The 20,272-nt window shown below is 38.4% G+C and overlaps 1 protein-coding gene across 2 annotated transcripts; it reads right to left on the reverse strand.

The window, feature by feature from the left end:
* Positions 1–1,226: 1,226 nt before the first annotated feature.
* Positions 1,227–16,554, reverse strand: LOC107817643 (protein DETOXIFICATION 29-like). 2 transcript variants are annotated; one of them, XM_016643511.2, is made up of 8 exons: positions 16,144–16,554; positions 15,219–15,488; positions 14,783–15,054; positions 14,263–14,349; positions 12,508–12,564; positions 12,056–12,413; positions 11,866–11,952; positions 1,227–1,503 (listed from the first exon to the last, which is right to left on the reverse strand). In XM_016643511.2, the coding sequence occupies exons 1-8, from the start codon at positions 16,489–16,491 to the stop codon at positions 1,429–1,431; spliced, it is 1,554 nt and encodes a 517-aa protein (XP_016498997.2). In that variant the 5' UTR covers positions 16,492–16,554; the 3' UTR covers positions 1,227–1,428. The 2 variants fall into 2 exon arrangements, with proteins under 2 accessions (XP_016498997.2, XP_075096658.1); XM_075240557.1 differs by lacking the exon at positions 1,227–1,503 and adding an exon at positions 10,511–10,655.
* Between the last annotated feature and the right edge of the window lie 3,718 nt (positions 16,555–20,272).

Here is a 20,272-nt window from a genome sequence, read left to right on the forward strand (position 1 = left end):
TGGTCCGCGAACACAGAAGACCGGGTAAGGAATTCTGTTAACTCAGGAGAAGGTGTGAGGCGCTCTCGAGTTCCGTAGTTTTAACACGGTCGTTTTAATCATACCTGGCTTAATTAATTGTTTAATTACGTATTTTTAGAATATATGTGTGTTTTACCTTTTACTACTTTTAATTATGGCGTTATGGATTTATCTTTGAAACGGATCACATATGTGTAAATTCGTTTTGTTTAGTGTGCTAAAAATCATGTCATGTCTACGTGTACACAATTAATAACACTTTATTAATTATCGAGATTGTTTTGGCCAAAGTTGCGCGAACATATACTTTGATTTAGTTTTTGGAAATTATGATTATGTCACGCGAGCGTATACACTGTCACAATAGTAAAATAAGTGCGCGCCTAAAACATCTCTACGATATGAGTGTGTTTGCTATGTTTCTGATTGTTATGGGAATCGAATTTGAGGAAGTGAGTTGAATCCTTACCAAAAATGGAGGCATGTTTCAATTTACAGTATTTTACAGAAGTGGGGAAGAACAAAACCTCCGTTAATTTAAGACATGTGAGACTAAATGATTTAAGGCTTAACAAGGGCAGGTGAAATTCGACTCCAACAACCTCTTATGATCTTAAATTGAGCAAATGTAATGGGCTAAAGAATTTAGAGGCCCATAATTGTTGAGCACGGCATTAGGCTTAATGAGTTGGGCTCCGTGTCAGATGAATCTAATCTAAACTGAATTGAAGGCCCTGACTTACTTTTGAAGTTTGGTCCAATTGCTTAACCTACACATTCTCCTTCAGCTGAAATTATCTACTGAAATTATACATATTATGGACCCTCGGATGCCTGCGTAGCTACGTACGCAAAAAGTAGTGCATAGCTACGCATAACAGCTTTCTCTAGCATGGCTTCAGGTGTTCAGTTGGCGTAGGTAGTGAGCGTAGCTACGCAAAGCAGCGTAGCTAATTTCATAAGCTCTCCAAAATTTCATCTTCCAAGTCATTAGCAGTGTAGCTACGCAAGAAGGGAGCGTATACGCACATCTTCACCTTTTCTTCCTTCATTCTTTTAACACTTTTAAGCTTCAATTCACAATTCTCGTGCATGTTTTTGATGCTTTTATTTCCTCTAGGCTCTTCCATTACTTCATATCCCGAAACTGATCATTCAAAGCATAATTAATCAATTAATCCCGACAAATGGGGCATAAAGCTGTATTCAAACACTAGAAAAATTAGCTAAAAGCTAACTTATCAAGGGTCTTTTCCACTTTCAAGTTGAGAATAATTTTGGCAAAGTTCCTTACAATGATTAACACTAATACTACTTAGCTGTTACATTGAACAATAAGCAACTTAAATTTTCAAAATTTCTTCATATACATTTGATGAGCTTAATGCAATGACTCCAAACCACAGTTCATTTCTCTGCATCATCGGCTTTTCCATTTGATTCCCCTCCCCACATTTTTATCCTCTTTGCTGCAATAGAAGCCTGCAATTTACAAAAAGGAAATCCAAAACAAACTGTGTTACAAAACTTGGATAGACATTGAAGCCCAAATATGTACTTGGGAATTAGGCCCAAGTAGTTGATAGAAATGGGGATAAATTCAGAAATAGTCAGATTTACAAGTGGTCATTCAAAAATAGCGACAGTTTCAAAAGTAATCGAAATTTAGTCACTTTTCATGTAAAGATAAATCTGAACAAAAACACTGTTCAAAATCAGGAAAATACTCCAGCATAAGTATACTGGCTGGAACTCCAGCATATTATAATAGAGTTCCAGCATAAGTATATTAAACTCCAGCATAATATACTGGAATTCCAGTATAATATACCGGTCAGCATATCATACACAGGTGCTCCAATCTCCAGTATATTATGCTGAAACTTTCCACGTGTTGGAGTTCTAGCGTAATATGCTGGAAGTTCATACACAGGTGTACCGATCTCTAGTATATTATGCTGATCCGGTCTCTGTTGCAGCAAAATAGTGGCTATTTTTCAATGACTTTGCAAACGCTGGCTATTTTTGAATGATCAGTCCGAAAACTGGCTAGCCCGTGCTATTTTTACATGGAAATGTGATGGTAATGAGCCCAGTAAATATGACCATTTTGTATATGGCGCCTAAATGTTATTTTATAAAGGAATTTTTACCTCTTATAGCAAAAGTTAACACCTTATTTATTTTAAATAAATACCATTTAAGAAAATTATATTCTATAGATACCTTTTAATGTTTATAGCAAGATATCTTATTTTGGTTATACTCCTAAGCCACTAAATACGCTATTCAGTTACACTATTTCTTTCTCTCTCTTTTTGATACATGCAATTCTCTTCCCACATTCTCTGAAAACACACCCGAGGGCTCCGTCAGAAGCAACTTGAATTTCAATAACTTGATTTTCTGTTACGAAGGGCTCCCTTATTGGGTTTTGTGAAAATTTCTCCTGCGAAAGGCACAGATGGAGGGCACTTCATTCAAGAAAATTTTTGGTGGGGTTGTTACGAAGGGCTTTTTCTTATTGATTTTCTGTTACGAAGGGCTCACAATTGGGTTTCGTAAAATACGAAGGCACTTGATTGAATACGAAGGGACTTTTTGGTGAGTTTCGGGGTTTTGCTCGACGGCGGATTCGCCGGAAATTAGGATTTGTTCTTGAATAAAGACGGCGGAGTTTGGGGTTGAGCAACTTGATTTTCTGTTAATATATTTCAATGTATTTTCAACGTATCATGCTGTATTTTCATGTATTTCACTGTATTCATTGTCTTTTTTTCCATTGTAATTCAGTTTATATCGTTGTACTCCATGTATTTCATTGTATTCACTGTATTTTTTTATTGTATTTCAATGTATCCCGCTGTATTCTATGTATTTCATTGTATTCACTGTCTCGCTATATGCCATGAATGTATTCATATATTTTTTTTAATTAATATAATTTATGTATTCAGATGTATTATATAATTTCTCTGAAGATTGCTATGTTTTTGGGGTATCTTTTGGTTGAGAATCTTTTTTATACAAGAAAATACAAAATTTGTGTGTTATAATTGAGTTTGTTGAGTTATATTAGGATTCTATTATGTTAATTGATTCACTTTCCATTTAAAAACAGTGTAATCCCCTGTTTCACGCCGTGAATATAGTTGAATACAATAATTTGTCCAGCAGTAATCCCATGTTTCACGCCATGAATACATACGAATACAAATGTAGACAATAAATTTGGTTCGAGAAAATAAAATCAAGCCTGAAAAATATCGCAACAATCGTAGTATTTTATTTCGAATATTTGAGTGTTACAATCTCTACGAATCCACTGATTCCACTTTTCAATAGTAAATAAATTCAAGGGCCTTTGAGTTTGATCTAGAATATGTATTTGTTGCCTCGAACGATGATCTTGTTCTTGAGCTTGAGCTTGATTGCTTGAACTTGACCTTGATTTGTTCTTCCAATCTCTTTTCATCAAGAGCTTCCAACTCTGCTAATCGAAGTCGAGCATTTTCTTCATCAGTGATCCCTTCTTGAATAGCCAGTCGTAACGAAGGTATTTGACGCTCAAGTGGCAAGACGGCTTTGACTCCATAAACGAGTGAATAAGGAGTCTCATGTGTTGGCGTGCGATGAGTCGTTTTATATGCCCATAGAGCTTCTTCCATACGGTCATTCCAATCTCATTTGGATTTGGAGACAACTTTCTTTAACAAGTTGCATAGAGTCTTGTTGAATGCCTCAACTAGACCATTGGCGGCAGCATTGTACATCGAAGAGTTACGTTGCTTGAAGCCAAAGAGATCACAAATCTTGTTCATCAACCTATTACCGAATGGCTTTCCATTATCCGTTATTATGTAACGAGGAATGCCAAAGCGATAAATAATGTTTACTAGGATGAAACTTGCAACATTTTTCTTTTTTACTTCCTTAAGAGCAATAGCTTCAGCCCATTTTGAGAAGTAGTCAGTTGCAGCCAAGATGTATAGGTGCCCACCAGAGGACTTTGGTAGTGGTCCAACAACATCCAATCCCCAAGCGTCAAATGGCCAGGATGCAATAGTCGGGTGCAACACTTCAGGAGGTTGATGAATAAAATTCGCATGGAATTGACAAGCCTTGCATCTTCGAGCTTAGTCCAAGCAATCTTTTACCATCGTTGGCCAATAATATTCCATCCTTTTTATATGGAAGTGGAGCTTTGGTCCGGACTGGTGTGACCCACATACCCCAGAATGTGCCTCTTGCAAAGCTTGGAGAGCTTCTTCTTCTTCTAGGCATCGCAAGAGTACTCCCTCAAACGACCTTCTGTATAGAGTATACTTATAGTAAAGGAAGCGAGGTGCACGACGACGGATTTCAGTCCTTCTCCTCGGATTTTCTGGAAGTATCCCACAGCATAAGTAGTCGATAATGGGTTGTCGCCATTCTTCTTTCTCAACTTCAGAAACCGCAACAAGATGCTTGAGTTCGTTATCTTCACCTTCGACCTCATTTGGCGGCGGTACTACCCATCTTTGGCAGACGGTAACTTGCGCTTGGTCAGGCAGGGCTAATGATGAAGCTAGAGCAGCTAAAGCACCAGCCTTCTTATTTTCTTTCCTATGGTATATACTGAATAGTCACATCGCTGAGCCACCCCATCAATTTTTTTGCGTAATCATAATGTGGGCGTAGTTCAGGCTTCTTGACCTCGTAACTACCCAAAAGCTTATTGATCACTAACTGGGAGTCACCAAAGACTTGAAATTGCAATTGTTTCATATCAACGACCATTTCAAGCCCAAGTATTAATGCTTGATATTCAGCAGCATTGTTGGAATAGAGTTGTGTCAAGGTGAAGGAGTAGGGTAAGACTTCACCTTGAGGAGTGACAAATACTATGCCAGCCCCGGCTCCCCCACGATGCGCAGCACCATCAAAGTACATCTTCCATGGAGGTTGAACTTCAATGACAATTGCGTCCTCATCAGGTAATTTATCAGTTAGCTCCCAGTCATCAGGTATCAGATGATCTGCCAAGAAGTCTGCCAATGCTTGTCCTTTTATAGCCTTTTGAGGGATGTACAAAATCTCGAATTGTTGAAATTGGAGGTACAATCTCGCTAGTAGATCACTAAGAATAGGTTTTGACATCACGAACTTGATGGGATTTGCTTTAGAAACAAGACGGAAAACATGAGCTTGAAAGTAGTGCTTCAACTTTTGAATTGAGAAACTAGCTCCAAACATAACTTTTCAATTGGCGAATAGTTCAACTCGTTAGGTGTCATCATCCTGCTCAAGTAGTAAAGAGAGTTTTCTTTCCCCTCACTATTTTCTTGGGCCAACAGTGCTCCAATAGACCTTTCCTGCGCTGCAATATATAGTATCAATGGCTTTCCTGGTATAAGAGCTGCTACAACTGGAGGCTTCATCAAGTAGGTTTTGATGCTTTCGAAGGCATTGCTACAAGCTTGATCCCACTTGAAAGGAACACCTTTCTTCATGAGGTGACTAAATGGTTGGCACCTCCCAGACAAGTTTGATATGAATCGTCTAAGGTATGCTAGCTTTCCTTGCAGACTTTTCAATTCATGGATATCTCGAGGCTCGGGCATTTTCAAAATGGCATCAACTTTGGCTTGATCAATTTCGATCCCTCGATGTCGGACAATGAAACCAAGGAACTTTCCAGAAGTAAATCCAAAGGCACATTTCAACGGATTCATCCTAAGTTGGTACCTCCGGAGCAATTCAAATACCATCCTCAAGTCTTTCATGTGGTCGCCCTTCTCTCTTGATTTCACCACCAAGTCGTCAACATAGCATTCGACATTCTTGTGGAGAAGATCGTCGAAAATATTCTACATAGCCCTTTGGTAAGTAGCACCAACATTCTTCAAGCTAAAAGGCATTATCTTGTAGCAATAAATACCCTTGGGGGTGCAAAACGCAGTAAGCTCTTCATCTTTTGGTGCCATGCGAATTTGGTTATAGCCCGACGAACCGTCAATGAAAGACATTGCCTCGTAACCAGTAGTAGCATCGATCATCAGCTCTGGAATAGGAAGCGGGAATTCATCTTTGGGACATGCATTATTAAGGTCCCTGAAGTCAACGCATACTCAAATCTGGCCATTCTTCTTCCTTGCAGGGACAATACTTGAAACCCATGTTGGGTATTTAACTTCCCGAATAAATCCAGCTTCAATGAGTTTGTTAACTTCAGTTTCAATTAGGGGAACCAAGTCCGGCCTAAAACGCCTTTGAGCTTATTTAACAGGGCGAGCACCATTTTTGACTGCAAGGTGATAGACTGCTACTTTCGGGTCCAAGCCAGACATCTCTTTGTAACTCCAAGCAAAGACATCCCTGAATTCTTTGAGTAACTCAATATAAGTGCTCTCTTCATTAGCTTCTAGTAAAACACTTAGGTAGGTGGGTCTTGGTTCCTCATCGGTGCCAAGGTTAACTTCTTTTAAGGCATCAACTGTCGCCTTCACTCCTTCTTCAAGTTCAGGTGGAGCATCTTTCACATCTTTATCTTCTTGAGGGTCCCCATCATTGAAGGATATGTGATAACATGGAGAAACATCCTCCAATTCCGCATTATCTCCCATCGAAGATGAAACACCATTCTCGCCTTACGAAGAACCTACACTTTCTTCATCTTCGTCACGTTCCTTAGTGTAGAGCACAGTGTATGGCTTTACCTTCAGTACTTCTTCACATGAAACCACCAGTTTTGTTTGTTGCCTCATTCTAGAAGGAACCAAACTTTGGAAATCCTTAGAGATCTCCTGAATTTTGGGTGAAGCGGGTGTTCTTGTATTTCGATGATTTCTCTGGAACTTATTCCCCTTCTTTAATGGACCCAATCTCTCAAATACAGAAGTTCTCATAGTTGATTTTCCAACTCGATCAAAGGCAGAATGCCTGTTAGAAGCAGCAGATTCGTCTTCTACACTGATATATAATTGCTACTCGCCCTTCTTATTGAGATGCGCACTGGTGACAGTTGCTTGTATCCCAGACCTTCACGTGGTTTCCTCGTTGCAACTTCTGATGGGAACTTCCCTAACTTTGACGGCTCATTGAGATTGTATCCAACTTTTGCAAATAGCTTGTAAGCGTTAGGATCGAAACCTTCATCTGTTCGCTTTGTAGGGACTGCCACATTCTGCAAACGATTTTGGGCTACAAACCCTGCAAGCGGCTTTGAGGACAACTTTACTTCCTCAATTCGTTTTACCGGAAGAGTTAACTCCCTTAGCGTCTTGGTTTGGAGATTTTGTGATTCGCCCTCGTCTTTCTTCCTTTTAGGGACATATTGGAGCGCGGGACTTACTTTCTTTCCATAAGACGCAATACCCCCTTTATGAGATTTATTCACATTGGCGGGTACCTCCTTAGTAACAGTTTTGGCTTTACCAATAGTCACATCAGCTCTTTTAGTTATGGGTTCATCATTCTTGCTTTTTGTACCATCATCAACTTTCAGCTCCTTCACAATGCGGTTCTTCAAGTAGAACTTTGCATCGGCAAAGTGTGACTCAGCCTCGGTGAATGGCTCATCATCAACAACTATCGTCTTCTCAACTTTACCCTCGTATATTTTAAACATTGATGGTAGGTAGATGGAACTACTTTATTCTCATGTATCCAAGGCCTCCCAAGCAAAACATTGTATGAAGTCTTCGCGTTGATCACATGCAGCCATGCACTTGATTACATATCTTCAATAGTGATTCCCATCCTGATCACGCCTATGGCTCTTTTCCCCCTTGGTTGAATCCTTGGATCATCACACGACTTTCTGAGAGTTCGTTCATGGGAATACCAAGTTCTTTCATAGCGTGGATTAGCAAAATGTTCACTGAGGATCCTCCATCAACCAAAATTCGATTTACCCTTTCATCGCGTAAATAGCCAACCATGTACAATGGGCGGTTATGAGGAGTGTCACCTAGCAAAAGATCGTCATTTGTGAATGTGACATTTTCCTCACAAGCATTAACTTCTTGAGGAGTGGACTCGATGGGCTTATCCAAAGATGGTGCCAACGGTAGGTCATCACTCTTTTCTTCCCCTTTGTCAGCATGGCAACAAGAGGCATCAATGCCCTCATGGGAAATCTTCATGCGGAACCAACTTGGTAAAAACTCCTCCAAGGTCACTGGATTTCGTGGCTTTTGAGAATGGTGCATCTCTACTTTTGCTTTCTTCAAATGCCTAATTGGATTCTTTTTCGTTGGTCTTTTTACATTATCTTCCTTGTTGGTTGTTCTATTGATTCTTTTCGTGGGCTCCTTTTGTGGTGCCTACGACGAGTCACCAATGTCCAACCTTCATCGTCATTAGGTTGATTGACTTCATCTTTGTCTCTCTCTAGTAATTCTTCATCTTTACTTTCTTTAAAACCACATAAGTCATCCGGACTGAATGAGCCAAAGGTGATAGAGACTTGGTTTGCGCTTGCTTTCTCATCTTCAAGCACGATCTTCTTTTCGCGAGCCAAATCCATAACTTTATCCTTGAAGACAAAGCACTTCTTCAGAGGGTGGCTTACAAGTCGGTGATATTTGCAGTAGTTCGGGTCATTTGTTTTCCCAGCTTCATTTGGTCACTTCATCTCTGGAAGCTCAATGAGATTTAACTCGAGGGATTCTTCGAAAATGGCTGGCACATCAGAATCCAGGAATGGGTACTCTTTTTCCTACATTTCTTTTAGAGTCAACTTTCCACTTGGCTTGTCTTGAAAAGAAGTGGATTTCATACCCTACTTCTTGCTCACCTTCGTCGTGAACTTCATAGGTGACGTATTGACATTCATAGCTTCTTTGCTTTTAGACTTGGGTACGAACTTGCCCCACTTCCTGAATTCTTGCTTGTCATTCACTTTGCGAGGTTCATAGATGGGTAGCCTTTCATTTCCAGCGGAGGCCATGCTCAATTCCATGTCATGGGCACGAGTTGCAAGTTCTTCAAATGTGCTAGGCTTGATACCTTGCAAGATGTAACGCAATCCCCAATGCATGCCTTGGATGCACATCTCTATGCCTGAAGCTTCACTAAGCCTGTCTTTGCAGTTGAGGCTTGCATTCCTCCAATGATTCATAAAGTTGATAACTGGTTCCCCCTTTCGTTGACGAGTATTTGTAAGCTCTATCATACTCATCGTGCGTCTTGCGCTATAAAAGCGATTGAGGAACTCTTGCTCTAGTTGATCCCAGTTGTCGATAGATCCAGCCTCGAGGTCCGTGTACCAGTCAAAAGCATTTCCTTTTAGCGAGTGGACAAACTGCTTGATGAGGTAATCTCCATAAGTCCCAGTATTGTTGCACGTCTCCACGAAGTGCACAATATGTTGCTTTGGGTTACCTTTACCATCAAACTGTTGAAACTTCGGAGGTTAATAGCCAGCAGGCCATCTTCAACATATCGACCCTTGCAGTGTACGGCTTTGCATATGTAAGGGAGGATTTGGCAGCAACTTCATATTTGTTCTTAATGGTTCCTTCGATGAACTCCTTCAGTTGATCGATTGGAATCATCCTTTCAGATGAGACAGGGATAGCCTTAGTAGATGCTACTTGTCTTGGGGGAGAGTCACTCTCTAGAACTTCTGGGAGCTTGCCGGGTGCATGGGTAGATTCTTCTTCCATCAAGATTCTCACCCTGTCTGTTAGCTTGTCAATTCTAGCCTCTTGATTTTGCATGCATTTGGTCAAGCCAGCGATTGCTTCCGTCAAGTTTGCCAACTGCTCCTCCATAGATGAAGTGTTTGTCACCATGGCTTGCATGATTGTCGTGGATGACGGAGAGTAGCATGGATTTTCACACAGATTGATCCTTGATTGGCTCACACTATGTGGTGTAAGTGCGGAGGATCCATCTCTTGAAGCATCATCATCTTCTTTCACAGCAGAGTGCTTGGAGTCGGAGAGGTCAAGCAGAGGAAGAGTTTTCTTGATCTTTTCAGCAATATCGCTTCCTCCTTCAGATGCATTTGTGGAAGATCTTGCTCCTTTTGAGGATGAATATCAGAAAATAGGGGTTGATGCGGACGACACTTGGGGTGCTTATTGTCCTAAAGAACTTGCTTTACTCCTCGTAACTGGTCCGAAGCTTCCAAAGGTGACATCGAGGATGCCTTCCACATCAGCATATAACCTGGAGTTAGCAGCCTGGTGAATGTTGATCTGGAGTTGATTTTCTTCGAGGCCATTTCAATGTTCTTGAACTTTGGTGATTGAAAAGTTGAGATGAGAAGTAGAGATTGTCCTACTGGGCGTGCCAGAATTTGTAGACAATAAATTTGGTTCGAGAAAATAAAATCAAGACCGAAAAATATCGCAACAATCGTAGTATTTTATTTCGAATATTTGAGTGTTACAATCTCTATGAATCCTTTGATTCTACTTTTCGATAGTAAATAAATTCAAGGGCCTTTGAGCTTGATCTTGAATATGTATTTGTTGCCTCGAACGATGATCTTGTTCTTGAGCTTGAGCTTGATCGCTTGAACTTGACCTTGATTTGTTCTTCGTTCTTGAACTTGAACTTGAAGCCTGAAACTTGTGGAGGAATTTGCAGCGTTTGATCCACGAGCTCTTTCTTGCTTTTTGTTATAACTTCTGGTGTCTTTTCTGAGTTATAAAGACCCCTATTTATAGTTGTGGAAGGGGAAGAGTTGTGATAAGAACAAACTCTTTCCAACCAATCAAATTGAAGTGTGACATGACTGCATTTGATTGGCCAGAACATGTCACTTGCACACGTGGCACGATTTCATTGGCCTTTTAGTGTGACTTGGCATGCCTTGTCATTTTGACACATGGCATGATCCTCTTGGCTCTTTCGTTTGACTTGGCGCGCCACGTCATTTGACACGTGGCACCAAACTGGCCCCCCAGGAAGATGACATCTTAGGCTTAATGAAGTGGGCTCATCACTTTAGCCCAATTAAATGGGCTAGCCCAATGGATTAAGACTTATTTATTTAATCCATATATATTGGACTTATATAATTAATTCAATTATATTAGCCCATATATTTATTTGGACCAATGTATCTTGAATTTAAAATATAATCCAAATTCTTTTATGGATTTAAAATTTATATGCCTACAACAACAACTGATTAGCTGGACTTCCCTGATTCACGCCTATTTTTGCTACTGTATTCATTAATACAATAGCTTAAATACATCTAATACATCTTATAACAACAGAAAACGTATCTACAATCCGTAATATAGCAAATGATATTTATAGATAACTAATTACCACTAAAAGATAGTGTTTTATGAAAATTTCTCTTTTATAAAGACCATGCTATAAATGTATCGTCATAAAGTTGTTGCAGCATAACAATGGTGATAATTGGTGGGTTTGGGTGCAACGCGATGATGGTTGGTGATCGTACAAATAGCAACAAGTGAAATTTAATGTACATATGTTTGTTTCTCAATAGTATGGAAATATATTTTAATATTTTTAGACAACTACACATTGAAATTAAAAGGATTTGGAGAAGGAAATTGGGACACATTTCCCAGTCTTCTCTAAATCTTTTTTGTGAATCAAACTGGGACAATTTGTTTTTGGGTTTGGGCATGGCGGAGGGAATCGATACAATTGAATCACAATGGAAGAATGGATGCATAAAAAATTTTCAGCCAGTGTATTTTATTTACCCTATTTTAGTACCTTAATGATGAAAAAGAAAAATTTACCTTATTCTTTAGGTTATAATTCAATTTATTACGGATATCATATGTAACTACCTTTATGTGATGTGTCAAGATTGTTTGATTTATTCAGCAACGCAGAAGGGATTAGTATTTTTCAAGTTACCTCTTTGTTCCAGTTGGTTTTGTAAACTATCCAAAACAAGGCGAAAGTTTGAATCACAGTTCCGCTAACCATTCCATACCAAATACCCTGACATCATGAACAAAAATGAAGATAATATGTCAAATGAAAGGACCATTTAAAACAAGAAAAAATAATTAAGTAGGTTTACAAAATGACATGTTACACTTACTTGGACACCCATATTGAGCTTATACCCTAATAATAAACCCAGTGGAATACCAAACAAATAGTAACAAGCAATATTGACATAAGCAACCAAAGCTTGCCATCCTGCTCCAATTGCCACACCAGATAGAGCTGGCTGAATGTTGTTAACCACTATGCAGAATGCAAGTAATGGTGTTAGCTCATAGACAAGACGCTTGACTGATTCACTCTCCGCGAATAAGGTAGGATATTGCCTTCGAAAGACAAGTAAAAAGACCGATAGAAGAAGGCCAATCAAGAATGAGGATACTACCACCACCACCACTGAAAATTTAGCCGTTCTTGGATGAGCTGCCCCGAGTTCATTTGACACTCTCACGCTGAAAATTTTGAGTATTATTTTTCATGTAAGAATGTACAAGAGAACTACTCTTGTCTTACTACTAATATAGTCATTTTGGATTTATGTCAAACCTTATAGCTGCATTGCATCCAATAGCTGCCATCACCGCCCAGCCCAATATGTTCATACTACAGTTTTTGACAACTCTTAATTCTTTAGACAAAGATGAAATAGAAGCTAGTACACGATAGTTCAATTTGCAATTGAAAGTAGAACCCCGCCCCCATAGAAGGGGCAGCTTAATAGAATAGTTGAGATAAAGTGAAATTTTAACTAGAGACCGTAAACTTGGATATAAAATCCATATATAGTTTTTCTTATTTATATGTATGAAGTCTACCGACATTATGTGATTATAATGAAAAGAGACAAGTTAACATCAAATGTTTGAAAAGATTTATCTGTCTTCAATGATAATCAATAGTGATTACTTGAATAGACATTAAATAATATTACATGAGTAATTTTGGGGCTCCAAAAGAGCAAGGATTTTAAGAGCTTTGGGGTTGGGACGCCCTGCCCACAAACAAAACTCTTTCCAAATTGAAGAAGTGAGAAAGAAAAGTCAAAAAGTTGCATCTCTTTCCCTCCCAATCTACGTAGCACACTAGCAATATTCAAATTTCAAACGTTAAACTTCTTGATTTTGACCATTAGTTTATATATATAATTTTTACTAACTTTTTTCAAAAATAAAATTTATATTTTCACAAACTACATAAAAAGTATTATAAATCAAAATAACAAATAATTCTAAACATTCAAAAGGCATATGAAAAAAATTGCAATAAATAAAAATCGTCTGACTCTTAAAATCAGACATCGCCACATAAATTAGGACGAAGAGAGTACTTATTAGAACTAATAATGGCGGGTATTGAAAATAAAAACAATTTGAGATATAAGTTGCTATAAAGAGAAATAATGTTCCAGATATTTTTTAAAACTTAAACGAGAAAAATATAGTGTACCAAAAAGTAGGAGAGTGGAACGAAGTAAGAGGGAGACAAAAGTAAGAGAGTGAAACATAATGAAATTGACTAAGTAATAATTTTTGTTCCTAGAGACGTACTAATCCCAGATTACAAAGATATTAAAATGTCAATAGTTTATTCTTGAATTGAAAATAAATCATTGATATCATCTAATGAAACACGCCTAAAGTTAGCTTTCTCTTCCATTATTTCACTATGGTGTTCTCGAAGGGAGGCCCTTTCCAAACTATAATGATAGTTTTTTCTTACACTCCTAGTTGATTTAAGTTTGTCCAATTATCGTTCTAGGAGTATAATATAATACTTGTAATAATGCAAGCAATGGAGCAATAATCTCTGAATATATATTGGCATTTTAACTTCATCCAAGTGGCTCTTACAAGATAAAATTGGCAATGGTGGATTCCACTTCTTCTCTTTGCCGTGTTAGAGTTTGTTTTTACATCTAAACATTAGCAAAACAACGGACTATGTTGAAAATGACATAAATTATTATTTCTTTGTTAAAACAGTATTATTTTGGCAAAGATTAAAATTACTCCCACTAGTAGTGTATGACCTTTACAAGATTTTTGTCTCTAATTACTTTCCACCAACTCCAAAGGAAAGGACAAGTGACGGACCGTTGACTCAAAGTATTCTTGTCAAGCCGCCCCATTTATAAGTTTTTATCGTCTAATATACAAACACAGCCACCAAAGTAGAATAATATAAACAATAGAAAAGGAAAATATATGACACAAATTAAATAACTATGGCAAATTATAAAGAGTTTAATGTGTTCGAAATATGGCCAGACAATAAGCATCAAGAGAGCAATTCGACACTTACCAAATGGACAAGGCATCAACAGCGACTTCTGCGTTCTTTAAATAACCAGCGAAGAGGACCAACGCCATAAAGTACCAAACTTCCAGGCTGAATATTTATTAATTAGAGCCAAAAATCAGATCAAGAAAAACATAGTGATCAGAAACAAGAGGACCACTAATTTAAAACGTAAAACTATCTTTCCATTAAATTAAGATTCCTTAATTAGCTGAAAACTTAGACCAAAAGCTTAATAGGTAACTACTGTATGTTTCGTATATGATCAGCTCTTAGTATATTTTGTAACGTGTTGATGGTGACCTTAAATGGCATCCGTAAATGCTATTACCATGAGGACATCTTAAAGTTACTAAAGGTAACTTGCCATAATTATTGAAACATGTTAAAATTAAATAAAATTGATTTTACTGGGTGGATGAATAAAAGAAAATCCTTTTCCAAATATAATAAAACCGAAAATTAGGCATCACTAAAAGTTGTTCGCAATAAAAACAAAGAAAATGGAAGGTGGATTACCCACCATAACATGACAGCTGACGCAAGAGATAATCTAACAAAGCCCCATAGATTATGGAAAGCCTTCCATGAGAAACCTGACCAAGCTTGTCCACAAGTCCCATTAAATATATATAGCAGCTGCGCCACCACTATGAACCACCACGATGAGTTCAGCACCACCGCAGCGCCGACGAGCCCCCACCCGAGCTTTAGCATAAATAACCAGCTGAAAAAACTATGCAATACCAAAGCTATTGCTGCAATCCATGCCATGACCATAATTTTGCTTTGTGACTGTATAGTAGATTTTCGGAGCACAGACATAAATATATGTATGAAAAATCACTAAAATTCTACCAAATATTAAATTTTGAACTCGTAATTTCAGAAGTATAATAAGTTCAATAATAAGAACTTAAATATTAAACCATCAAATTGAATCCTTAGTCCACCTATACCTGCAAGAACTTGGCGATTGGAAAATTCATGGCATATGCATAAAGTTGAGGAATCATATATAACGCCATTTTCCCTGCTTCCCGTGATATGTCCTCTGTTTGTCCAATTAATCTCAGAAATGGCGCCGCGAAAATGTAAAATAACATTAGAATTACTGCTGTTGTATTGAGAATAACCCATGACCTTTGCATGTATACTCCTAGCAGGTCAATTTGTCCTGCTCCAAATGCTTGTCCACATAATGTTTCTAACGCACTTCCCATTCCCAACTGTCCAAACAAAAAAACAATGGCCATCAATTCAAAATTCAAACAAATTATGATCAAAATATTTATAATTAAATCAAGAACATGGTTGTATATTCCTTTCCGGTTGGGGGTTCTGATGGAAAATATTGGTGCCATTAAATTCAAAATAAATGTGGTTAAGCTCTAGTACGTGCAATTTTTAGCTCTATAATTGTGAAGAAAATAAATATTGAGTCTAACTCAATCCTAAAAGTTAATCCATGGAGTAAGAATTAGCCCAAAATCATATAATAATATAATTTCTCGTTCCCTCAACCATGTCAAACACTTAACACTTGCATGCTTAGGACTGAACATCTGGAGCGTGGAGTATAACACAACTCAATATTGAGTGAACTAAGAATGCGAATGGGTTACTGATACCACGTGAAGAAAAAGGTTATCATGCCCAACTCATATGAAAATTAGCTCATGAGATAAGAATTACATCTAATAGCTAACAACTCATTCCCTCAATTGACATGGACGCTTATAGTCAAGCTCTGCCCTTAGGTAATAACTCAGAGATATAAAAAAATTGCAGTACACGAGGTCTCATAGTCATTGTTGCCCTGTTTGTAAACCATATGAAAAAAAAAAGAGCAGAGAGTCCCTAGAATAAACTTTTTTTTTTTACCATGACACCAAAAGAGAAACCGGCGATGACCGAGTTTTCAACAGAAACGGCAGCAAGCTCAAGAGTCCCGACATGTCCAGCAAAAGTTTGAGTGACAGCACCAAGAGAGTATTGACAAAGGGAAGTAAATATTGCTGGACCCGCAAGGTACCATAATTTCTTAGATTCAACAGAAAACTCTCTGAAGAAATCTTGGATTCCAGTAATAGGGGGAATATCATCGGAATCAGCAACAAAGGAAGGAGCAAAAGAAGTATGTGATAATCTGATAAGATAATTGTCACTAGCTTGGTCGGTGATTTGAGGGTGTCTAGGCGGAAGAAGGGGTTGCTTGGATGAGTCCTCCATTGGAGGACAGGTGCTTCGGACTCGTGGAGGCTGTTGTATGGGGATATTTATATTTATGAGGTTCAATAGATGAGTAATTGCATGAAAATTTATAGTATATGATGTTCCACCTGCTAGGTATTGTTTAACCAGAAAATAGGAATTTCGATTTTTATTTTTAAAAGTACTCGGGTTATTGATAATCAAATAACGAAATATTTTTGTAATGAGAAAGGAAAATTAGAATAAAAAATAGCAAAGCAATCAATATAAAGCAAAGTAAATAAGTATATTCCAGTAATAATCAGAACGTATCCACACAAATGTAATTTTTCTTCTTTTTATAGCTATTTCTAAGTACAACATCTCTTCCTTCAAGTAATTGAGCCATTATGAGCATTTAATGATATTAATGAAACGTTATAATTGACAATCGTAATTGTTTCATGAAGATTTTATAACGTTTCTAATTATTCATGCTCATTAATTGAAGATTAACGAATCTGTACTTTTTGCTGTCTTGATTCATTCCGCCGATGTCTCTTCAAATTATCAATAGACCCAAGCAACTGTTTCTTCTTGTCTTTTATACGTTTTGCTCATACCTATTAAGACCCGCATCTCTTTAAGTACTCTTTTCCAGCTGTCACTTCTCTAATGATCCACGTATCTTGCCATGTCAACTGCATAATTAATTTCACGTATAATATTTATTTTCCCCAATGCAGGTAGTCCCCCCGCTTGCCAATTATTCAGCAATTGAATATTTGGGAAGTGGATCTCTTTTATGGCGGGAATTTTTGCCGTTGTTTCCCATGTATCATTATACCTTCTTCTAAATTGATGCATCATATGTCACTTTCATTTAATGCATGTAACACGTGGCAATCATCGATTGGCTCTGCAACTCTGCAGCGGGTTTCAGGGTTTTTTTTGCGGCTGCTCCAATCACGAAGTGACAGTTTTTATTGTAGATAAACTTCCTCTTGCTCCTACCAGAAGTAGGAGAGGTGGTAGGTTACGTAGTTTAGGAGCAGTATCTGTACGGGGTTCTGCTTCTCAACCTAGTTCTACTCCTCCATCATCTTCTAGAACTAGTGCTTCTTTTTCACATTGATCTTCCGCTAAAAATAGGGACGCTGGTGAATCAATACGTGAACCTTCAGTTGATGAGATCATCCCTGTTGAACTATCCTTCTATTCTATAGAGAATCGATTAGAAATCAAGTTACTTCTATGACTTCTCATGATCGGGCTGATGTTTACCCCTCCCAAATTACTGAGGGTTTGATTTTCGTTGTACGTAGAGATTGTCATTGGAAATTTGATTTTCCAATTCTGGTGCCCAATGAAAACCAAAGGATCACTTCTTTTAAAGCTGGCTTTTATTTTGTGTATACATATCCATTCACATTGGGTTTTAGGCCTCCTATTGACCCAATCATTATTGAATTTTGCCATTTCTTTAACATGTATTTAGGGAAGATTGGCCCTATTGTATTGAGGGTTGTGGCATGCCTTAGGTATTTGGCTAACCTGGCTCAATTACCCTTTACCTTTAATCATCTAGTCCATCTCTACTCTCCCAAATTATTTCGTCATGGGATTTTTACTCTCGTGACGAGAATTAATAGAGTTTTAATCAGCCCTGAGGATGATAAAGATCGTGGCTAGTATGCCCGGTTCGTCAATGCTCCCACAAGTGGGTTAGTAGGTGAAGAGAATATGCCCTTCCCTCAGAAGTGTTACTTTGCACATGAGTTTTTCTTCTAATTTTTTACTTTTTTTGTAGAGCCTGTATTTCTCTTAACTATTTTACTTTTCTCTTTCAGCAACCATAGGAACTGTTGAGGAGATTTCTGATTTCTGTGGTTGGGTAGAAAAATTGTTAACAATTGCTCCTATGGAAGTAAGGTCTTGGAATCTTTCAAATAGATTTGGTTGGAAGTCTTTAGGTTAAGACTTACGGTAACTTACTCTTCCAGTTTCTCCTTTTTTTTTGTTCTTGCCTTAAAACTTATTAACCCTTCTTTTTATTAGGGTTTCCCATTCGGGATATGAGTACTGAGTCAATTGTTGCCTCTAGGCTTTCTTAGAAAGAGATCAGGAAATAATTTTGAGTTCCTTGTCAAAAAAAAGCTAACAGACCACATGATTCCGAAGATGAAGAGGAGAGGGAAGAAGGCTCATTGATTCGTAAGCCACGAGCCAGAAGACGGGTCATTTTTGATGACGAAACTACTCCTCTTCCTCATTCTGTTTCTATGTTTGAGCCTGAGAGCGCTACTTTAGTAAGTTCTGATGTAGAAATGCCTGCAGCACCCTATGATTCTACTGAACACCTTTTCTCTAGTGGATTTGATAATGACAACTTTGGCTTAATTTCAGAGGAAGCGCCTCTTGCCTCTTTCCAGTGTCTGCTCCGATGGAACCTCAGTTGTCTGTTCCTATTGTTGTCGCTACTGCTCTGCCCGTGGCTATTCTGACTTATTCAACCGTTGCTACTGTTACAACCTATCGTGTTGAAATTGGCTCTTCTAGCGGAAATAGGACGATGAAACAAGTTACCATTGAAGTCCCTACAGACGGTAACCTTTTGAAGAAATCAGGCCAGGCTGATATTTGGTTAATATTTCTAACTTAGGCTTCTAGGTCAAGAACCAAAGGGTCTAACTCAACCCAAAAAACTCTCCATAAAGAAACCAAATAACCTCGTAAGTCATAAAATCAAAATAACATGTGTGAAGCTTCAAATGGGGAAACGAGCATAAATACGCAAAATGACCAGTCAGATCATTCAATTCTCATCCTCTTAAAACAAATGTTCCTCCTCGAACGTGTATAGAGATACCTGAAGTAACGAAAAGGTGAGGATAATAACTCTGCATGTTGTGCTCTATCTCCCAAGTCGCCTCCTCGACCTAATGACCCCTCCATCAAACCTTCACCGCAACAATACTCTTTGACCTCAACTTTCTGACCTTCCTGTCCAAGATGGGCACCGGCTCCTCAACATAAGTCAAATCCTTGTCCAATTTGACTGAGCTAAAATCTAATACATGGGATGGATCAACATAATATTTCTGGAGCATGGAAATATGAAACACCGGGTGGACCGCCGATAGGATGGGTGGCAATGCAAGCTTGTAGGCTACCTCACCAACTCTCTTAAGGATCTCAAAAGGACCAATCATAGGGCTCAACTTGACCTTCTTCCCGAACCTCATCACACCCTTCATGGGTGAAACCCAGAGCAAATCCCTCTCTCCAACCATAAATGTTGTATTACGAGCCCTCCGATCAGCATAACTCTTCTCTCTAGACTAGGCTATATGAAGCCGATCTTGAATCAACTTGAGTTTCTCCAAGGCATCTCAAACCAAATCAGTGCCCAACAACCTAGCCTCCTCCGGCTCAAACCAACTGACTAGAGAATGACACCATCTCCTATATAGGGCCTCATAAGGATCCATCTATATACTCGATTAGTAGATGTTATTGAAGGCGAACTCTGCAAGTGGTGGGAACTTATCCCATGAACCATCAAAATCCATAACACATGTGCGTAGAATATCTTCTAAAATCTGAATGGTGTGCTTGGACTGTCCATCCATCTGGGGTGAAATGATGTACTTAACTCAACTTGTGTGCCTAACTCACACTTCACGGCTCTCCAAAAGTGCGATGTGAACTGTGTGTCTTGATCAAAGGTAATGGACACCGGCATGTCATTGAGACTAACAATCTCTCAATATAGATCTGAGCCAGCTATTGTGAAGAATAGGTAGTCATCAACGGGATG

This window comes from Nicotiana tabacum, chromosome 20 (genome assembly GCF_000715075.1).
Source record: "Nicotiana tabacum cultivar K326 chromosome 20, ASM71507v2, whole genome shotgun sequence".
Lineage (NCBI taxonomy): Eukaryota > Viridiplantae > Streptophyta > Magnoliopsida > Solanales > Solanaceae > Nicotiana > Nicotiana tabacum.

Coding starts and splice junctions, on each gene's coding strand:
- LOC107817643 (XM_016643511.2), bottom strand. CDS start 16,491: ATGGAGGACTCATCCAAGCAACCCCTTCTTCCGCCTAGACACCCTCAA. Junction 14,350..14,782: donor GCGTCAGCTGTCATGTTATG/GTGGGTAATCCA, acceptor ATAAATATTCAG/CCTGGAAGTTTGGTACTTTA. Junction 1,504..11,865: donor AAACCAACTGGAACAAAGAG/GTAACTTGAAAA, acceptor TGTAAATTGCAG/GCTTCTATTGCAGCAAAGAG.